Genomic DNA, 8,075 nt, shown 5'->3' with positions numbered 1-8,075 from the left:
AGGGCACATGTAGAGTGTGGGTGGAATCGATTTATTGCACTTCTCCAGAATTACGGTGAAATAACTCTTATGTCAATAATCTTTATTTTACATTTCTTCAGTAGTAACTCCAGCAAGAAAACAAAGTTGGTCAGGGTAGGCAGAGAACAAGTTGTACAGTTCTCAGCAAAATATAGGTACAATCAACACTAATGGGCTGAAACTAAGTATTTCTACCTCAGCCTATCATAGCATGGGTTATAGGGTTTTTTAAATACTACCTGCATTGTTGATTTAATCTTTATCAAGAGTCTGAAGGTGAATGGCTTTTTATAAAGACTTGAGCAAAGAGGCATGAAAAAGCATTGTCCTCCCTGCATTGTACTGGCTGTGTGCTGAAGACAGTGGGCAGGGGGAGAAAGCTGTGTTACTTTCTCTGATCCGTGAATTTTTTCCTCCCCAGCTTCTGAAATGTAAAGACTGAATCTGCTTTCATTGCTGCAGCAATCACACCTCTTCCAATGAAACCAGGCTGAACAGGGTAAGCATGCTGTCTTCATCGGGCTCAGAATCTGAATAACTTTGCAGAACTTGGTAAATGGAACTAATACATCGGCCTGACTGTTTACAGCTTGTGTGTGAGTTCTTAAGAATTGGAGTGAAAGCTGGAGACTTGCACTTTCTCTCCACAGTCTCTGTAAACTATTTTTGAGTATGGCTCCTGGAATCTGCAAGTTATATTTATTCACTGAGTAATGATGTTAGTAGTGCCAATAGCAATAGGAAGTCCACAGTAAGAGTTCTGAAATTATACAAAAATAGTTGGGTTACAGCAATAAATAACATCATTTGTGCTTTTAAAAAAACAAAAGTTCTGATTCAATTTGGTTTGGAATGCTAAATGAGGCAATATGCTGCTTTCAGCTGTGCCTGTGCATCCCTCCCTGTCATCAGCACCGTGGATGTGCCCCTCGGAGAAAACCTGGCCTCGCCTCCAGCCACCGTGTTCCTTAACTAATCGTCACAAAACTCAAGTATTCAAGCCATTCTGCTGGAAATTCTCAACACAGAGCAAGGAACTAGTTTTTATGTTCCTTCCCCAGCTGCTTACCGTCTAGGTATTTGCTGCATTGGAAAGAATTTTACAGAGGAGAGAAGCAGGGAACCTTGGTAGCAGAGTCCAACAGGACTGACACATTAAAGCACTGTTGAGCCAATGCACTTGTTGAATTCTACACTTTACTTAAAAATTATACAGAGCAATATACAAAAGTAATGCATTAAATCAGTTTCATTTGTGTAATGGACCTTTATGGATTTTGATTTCCAGTCACAGACCATACACACATCGACTGATACCACATTTTTGCCTTAGACAATAATCCTCTGCCTTTCACTTTATAAGAGTTGAGAACTGGTTTAATTCTAACCTTCAGTTTAAAAATAGTCCTGTATGCTTTTATGAAAGGATATTAAAAGGTAAACTAAGTTGAAAGTATAGCTATAGTGGGGTTCTTTACTTTGAGTCAGAGGTTTACAAAATAAGGCTTTCAGAATGTAGGTTACTCCGGGGTTTCAGGGGAGTTGTGTTTTCACACTTAACCCTTGCCCAGCAAAATGCCGTAGCACAAGCAGCCGTTCCTCACAGCGCCTGAACTGTCTCCGGGATGCCAACGTGAAAATGCAATTTCCTCATTTCTGTGAATAAAGGGATAGAAGTACACTCATTCCTCAATCTTCAGCTTGGTTCAAGTTGATGAGACAAATACCGGTTTGATGTACAACATTTGAAAAACACGTTATTTTTTTATTTCAGAAATTTTAATTTTGAAGAGGTGGCTCTGAAGACAATGATGCAGTGATTTCCTTCCCCCCCCCCAGCATTCCCAGTGCTAGCAGAATTCCACAGTAATCAGCCAACTATATACACTTACTCAGTCTGAGTGAGGGGAAAAACTAAAAGATTTCCATTTCCAAGGCTGCTCACTTGGACTATTTTAAAAACAACTCAGAGGCAGGGGCCTTCAGAGGTGTGGACTTGTTGAGGTTTGAGTGCTGTATTCAGAAGAGAATCAGCTTCTTGTTTTCTAATATTTCAAAAACGTAACTGAATTAGTGAGTCCTCAGTGCAATATTTTACAAAATGCAATTATTTTTCTTAAAAACGAGAATGACATCTCAGTGGAACGCTAGGTAAACGTGCATTTAGCTGTACTAGTGATTTAAGAAAAAACCCAAAACCCCAACAAACAACCCCAAACAATGCACCCTAATCACATTGTTAAAGCTCCAAACTACTGGATGTCTGTGCTCCAACAGCTGCAATTAAATCTTAATTTTCTTTTATTTTTTTAAACTTTTATCTACATTCCTGCACTGTGCAAATCATCTTTCTCAAGAAAAAAAGAGAGAGAAGGGCTAGTTTCAGGTAGTGCAGTAAGACTCAGTATAGCTCCTTTAATTTCTTTACACAGTAAACAGACTTCTATTTATACCAACACCCTGATCTGTACTTTCTTATTTACATGAAACACTTTTACATATATACATGTTAGCAAAATACAGGGCTTCTCCCAGAACAAAATGCATTTCAGCTCTATCTTTGTTATACAACTAATACTTTTTTTTCTTAAAAAGAAAGCCCACCTCACTTGTTTCTTATGCACAATGATTCCATTTAGCTAAATACTCAAATTGTATTTCTTTCCTTCCCATGTAGTACTCTCTTTAGTTACAGAACACCATCACTTCCCAGCAGATACTTGCAATTCACTGTGGCAGTAAGGAAGAGGGTTCAAGAGTCCAGCTCTAATTGTTCTTGATTTTCACTGAGTCTTAACATAAGCTGTTGTTCATAATAAAGGCTCTTTGCATAGTTTATTTCTTGAGATAGCTTTACTGCAAGAACTTCAGATTTCACTTTCACCTGCAAAGAGAAATGTGATTTTTCTTAATGTAGTGCGATCATTTAAAGCAGAATACATTTATCTTTTTATTACTTCATTAACTGAGGGGATTAGGTTTGAGGTCTCCTGTAAACAACAGAAATCTTTCAGTGGAGATTCCTTCTCAGTGCTGAAACTGAAGTAAGGAAGAAGTGAGAGAGAGGGAGAGACAGGTAAAGAGCGACAGGTATCTTGGGATGAGAGCAGAAACATCTTGCAGTATGTGAAGTTACGTCCTTTGCTTCCCCTCCTTCCTTTTATCTGGCTTGTCTGTTTGGAATGTAAACTGACTTGGGTCAGGGGTGAGCTTGTAACCTTGCCTGTCAAACAGACCCCAGAGCAACTACTGTAATGGAGCAAAAAAGCCCTGTAATGGGTTTTAGAAGTGAGAGTTCTGATTAACATAAACACTCTTTCCAATCTTAGATACTCTGCAGGAAAAAAATACTACATAGAGGAGGACAAGAGTAAATATACAGCAAAGTACTTACGTTTTATGTATGCGTTGTAAAGTTAAAAGCATTTCTCAGGTAAATATACATTTCCTACGGTAACTCTTCTGCCTGCAGGAATATTTTAGGTTTTGCCTTCAGCTTTTCTCAGGAGTTTAGGCAGCAAGTTCTATTGTTGCCTAAACTTTTTCAGAGGCAGCTATTTTACTGCTGACACAACAAAATTTTCATTGTTATGCAGCACAGGAAACCAAACGCTAATAACTACAAACACTTTCAGGCCCTCAGAAACCCCCGTGTGGATGAAACAATAGGTGCTAGATCCTTACCATTGGCTTTTGTTGTGAGGGGCCTGGCATTGCTACGCCACTACTTGTATTGACAGCTTTCTTTGTCAGCTGTATATACACGTTCCCGTGGTCTTTGGAAACAAGGCAATGGTAGAGATCATCATACTTGACTTCCAGGAAGATGGCCTCCCGGTCGGTGTAATCGCCACTCTTCAGGAAATAAACAGCTTTGGATGAAATGAGAACACAATAGCTGTCTATGTTCTCCACTGCTATGAAGCTGCAAAGAAAAAAAAAAAAAGTACTCACTTGAAGCTAAAAATAGTAAACTAACAAATGTCTTCACCTGTTATGTTTTGAGTGACCTTTAGAAGTCTTTCAGAAAAATTAATAGCGTAACATGTACAGTTCATCTGTATTTAATTTAAACTGTTCTAAAAATCCAGCCGATGAAGTACCCTCTCACCCAGTTAAAAAAGATCATGCTGTAAATCAAATATTAGTGCTAAATGCCTGGCTTCTAGCTTTGGCCATTAAAAGGCCATATAAGAATATCCTTTAACAAGACTTAAGAAGAGTAATTTCCTTGCACTGGAACGCTGCAAGTCCTAATGCTGAAGTTTAATTGTAACTATCTTCAGTTCCATAGCTGATACGGGAATGGTCTGTAGACATTTATGACAAGAGCATTATCCTACACATTGTAAACCCACTGGGCTTCCTTTTACCACACACCTCCCTTGCCTTTAAAAACAAAAAACAAGTTTAACCTGCTGCCTGGATCAGTAGCTAGAAAAGAGAAATTAGCTGTTTAACACTGGGGTGAAAGGTTAAGCAGCAAGCAGGTTTCCCCAGAGAGATTAGTCTGAGTGATGAATAGTAGAGGTAGAAATGAGTGAGTTAAGAATATTGAGAATTATGATGGCTGAAAAGGTTGATGTGTAAAATACAGCAGTAAGGAATGCAGAAGTGAAAGGATACTTCACATACTAACGCTTCTCTTCCTCCTCTGATTTACTACTGAAATGAACCTCATTAGTGTTCTTTTTTAAGATGCTGAAAAGTTCAGAAAATTAAATATGAAATCATACCTAAGGAAGAATGCTAAACAGAGTAATAATGCTCTGTCAACAAGCATATCTGTGAAACTTAGATTCTCATCCCGTCAGGGAGGTTCAAACTTACTATTTTGTGAACCCATTGCTTTTACAAATCTTGTCTGCTGTTGTCCTCATATATTCTGCAAAATACTTTGGTATATTCGAAATCAGTGAAGACTGTTGGTACTAAGAGTTCTTGGAAGATCAGAAAAGCTACCATCTCCAAAATGACCATCAGCTCTACCATTTAAGTAACACTTTGCACAAATTACTCTGAGCTGTACCCAAGTAAAACCATGGAGTTTTAATAGCCAAAAATATTTCAAGAGGTCAGATCATGGTTTCTTTTTGTGGTATAAGAGAATCATGCCAGTAATTTTCTATTAATAGGCCTCTGAAAGATGGTATTGTGCACTGAACTTGTCTTTTCCCTGCCTGATGCCTCCTAGCCATGTCAGCTGACAAATGCCCTTGCTTCCATGAACCTGAGAAAGGCAGACACACAAGTTGACAACTTCCATTTTCATTTAAGTGCAGAGAAGAGCACAGCCATTCTAATAAAAAAAAGGCCTGTAATGTACTTTGCCCAGCTCTAACCTTGGATAAAACTAAGGCACAGGATAACTGAATTGTGTTCCTTCAAGTAAAACAACACGACCAAAACCGTGTATTTCAGCTTAAAAAACCCTCATGTAAAATATGAGGTTCCTATTTATGTTAACATGGTTACTGAAACTAGCACTTGCCTCTCGGTTTTCCATCAGAGTTGAAACACTTCAGGGTAAGGTTTTGTCTTTGAAATAAGTAGGATGGAGAGTGGTATTTTTTATGAAGTGTCATAGAAAACTTGATTTTAAAGTAGAGCAGCATTATAGTCTGCAGAATAAAAGTCTTCTTCCTTTGGACAGGCACATAAAAGCAAGTAGAGTATTTTACGGGGCACATCCGTGGAGAGAACTGGAGCACTAAAGGCTACTATGAAGTTCCTTTGAAGCGACTGGGTAAGCAGACTACGGGTTTGTATTTTCTCCATAAAACAACAGATTATATATATCTAGTTTTCCATACAAGATTTTTACTGGTGTCATATATATATTTTGAGGAATGGAAGCAGAGGACAGTGATTTAATGGTGAAGCACAGAAATATTAGCTAATTTGTAGTTGAGGCTCTACATTTTGTTCTCAGTTTGAGTCATGCATCATTACGCATTTTCTCTTGCCAACTGTTACTTTCTTCTGTGCGTCTAGTTCTCAAAATGGGTATTTAACCTTTTAAGATACTGCTTCAAGATACTTTTTTTTTTTTACACCCATACTTTTACACTATTAAAAAAATCTCAAATTAATAAAATGAAAAATTAAATGAAACATGATCCAGTAGAACAAAGTAGAAGCAACCAGATCTCTGGAGAATTTGTGGGTTTTTTAACGACATCAGGAAGTAATTACACAATATTTTCCAGAAGTGAAACAGTGAGCCTAACTGGAAAAAAATGTGGAAACATTTAGTTAGAACAGTAGAGCAAGGTATTAAACCCCCTTTTATGGATTTAACTCTGAAGGAAAATATGCAAATAATCAGGTCTTTAAATGTGTTTCTGATTATGATACTAGGATAAAAGTCAGAGGCATAATTTTGTACTTATTTTTCATGACAAGAAACACTGTTTTCTTGTTGAATGATGTTCCTAATGGTGAAAGTCACTGTGAACAAACAGTGCGACTCGATGACAAAAGCCCACTGATCTGCTTATGAGGTACACTTGCAAAAAGCTGACAGTATTTTTTGGTCACAAATTCTCTTTTTCAGTTCTCCCTACCTAACAGCCAGACTGTATATGCATAAAGACCCTTAAGTAAGATTAAAGCAGAGTAATGAGAGTGTGAGATCACAGGGCCACAAGCAGGGGCAGATTACAGACTCTTCCTCACAGGCAGCCTGCAGAGTGGCCCATGGTTTCAGGGCTGGGTCGCTGGCACCGCTGAAGACACCCCACTGAATCAGTACCTCCCTCTACAGTCTGAACCACCTTGCCTTGGCAGATAGTCTGATGGATGACAGATGCCAGACACAGTATCTTACACCTCCACTGCAAACAGCTGTTCAGGTAACTGTGGTAGAGCTCAGGTTAAGTAACGAATTATGCCTTAAGACCCCAGTCCAACAAACTGGTATCTTCTACCTAAACAGTTCTATGACTCTATAGGAAAGACCTTTAGGATCATCAGGTCCAACCATTAACCTGGCACTGCCCAGTCCACCACTAAACCATGTCCCTAAGCACCATGTCTTTTAAATACCTCAGGGATGGCGACTCAACCCCTTCCCTGGACAGCCTGTTCCAGTGCTTGGCAGCCCTTTTGGTGGAGAAGTTTTTCCTAATAGCCAGTCTAACCCTTCCCTGGCACAGCCTAAGGCCATTCCCTCTTGTCCTATCGCTTGTTCCTTGGTTCAAGAGAAACTCATCCCCCCCTCTTTGCATCCTCCTGTCAGGGAGTTGCAGAGAGCAGTAAGGTCTCCCCCCAGCCTCCTTTTCTCCAGACTAAACCCCCCCAGTTCCCTCAGCTGCTCCTCATAGGACTTGTGCTCTAGAGCCTTCACCAGCCTCATTTGGATGTGCTCCAGCACCTCAGTCTCTTTCTTGTAGTGAGGGGCCCAAAGCTGAACCCTGTATTTGAGGTGTGACCTCACCAGAGTCAAGTACAGGGGTGGGAACAAATGCACCAATATCTTTCCACGCGTTCACTCTCTATGCGTTTTTTTTCTTGTACTCTCAAACCTGACCACTAACAACACTTATACACTGGTTTCACTCGCTTTCACGAACCCATATCCAGGGCTTCAAATGTAAATGCACCTTTAGTGTATTACCCATTCAAATTATTCAGTATCGACTTCTCTGGAGAAAAAAATAATAAATTTTGCAGGTTATTTTGGTCATCAACTGTTAACAGCCATAGCTTGGTAGTAACATGTACAACAGACATCCAAGTTAGCTTCTCTCACATGTAAACCAGAGCCACTTCAGAGCACGCTCTGTGCAGGACTGGTGGTTTATGGAGTGCTGTCGCAGAACCCCTAGCCACTCTCTGGGCTTGGGGCTGTGAGAAGTAGAAGATGAGGGACAGATAAGGGAAGAGATACTCATTCTGCTTGTGTGAATGTTACAGAGGAGGAAAAGTACAGGCTTAAAACATGCACTTGTTTAATCAGTGCACATGGAGGGGCGGAGATGTGTTAATGCATGTTAAATGGACTGACGATTACTTAGAAACTCACTGAGACTTCATCTTTTGTAATGATAAAA

The 8,075-nt window shown here is 39.5% G+C and overlaps 1 protein-coding gene across 4 annotated transcripts in view; it reads right to left on the bottom strand.

Moving 5' to 3' along the window:
• Nucleotides 1-509: 509 nt before the first annotated feature.
• VPS13D (vacuolar protein sorting 13 homolog D) overlaps nucleotides 510-8,075 on the bottom strand; it is a 108,812-nt gene continuing 101,246 nt past the window's right edge. For all 4 annotated transcript variants that reach the window (XM_074925067.1, XM_074925069.1, XM_074925068.1 and 1 more), the window contains 2 exons: nucleotides 3,706-3,946; nucleotides 510-2,905 (listed from right to left, as the gene is read on the bottom strand). In XM_074925067.1, the coding sequence (XP_074781168.1) occupies nucleotides 2,774-2,905; nucleotides 3,706-3,946 (373 nt within the window). In that variant the 3' untranslated portion in view covers nucleotides 510-2,773. The remainder of the gene's footprint in view (nucleotides 2,906-3,705; nucleotides 3,947-8,075) is intronic.

Source organism: Athene noctua, chromosome 22 (assembly GCF_965140245.1).
Source record: "Athene noctua chromosome 22, bAthNoc1.hap1.1, whole genome shotgun sequence".
Classification (NCBI taxonomy): domain Eukaryota; kingdom Metazoa; phylum Chordata; class Aves; order Strigiformes; family Strigidae; genus Athene; species Athene noctua.
This window is presented reverse-complemented; position numbering and strand designations above follow the sequence as displayed.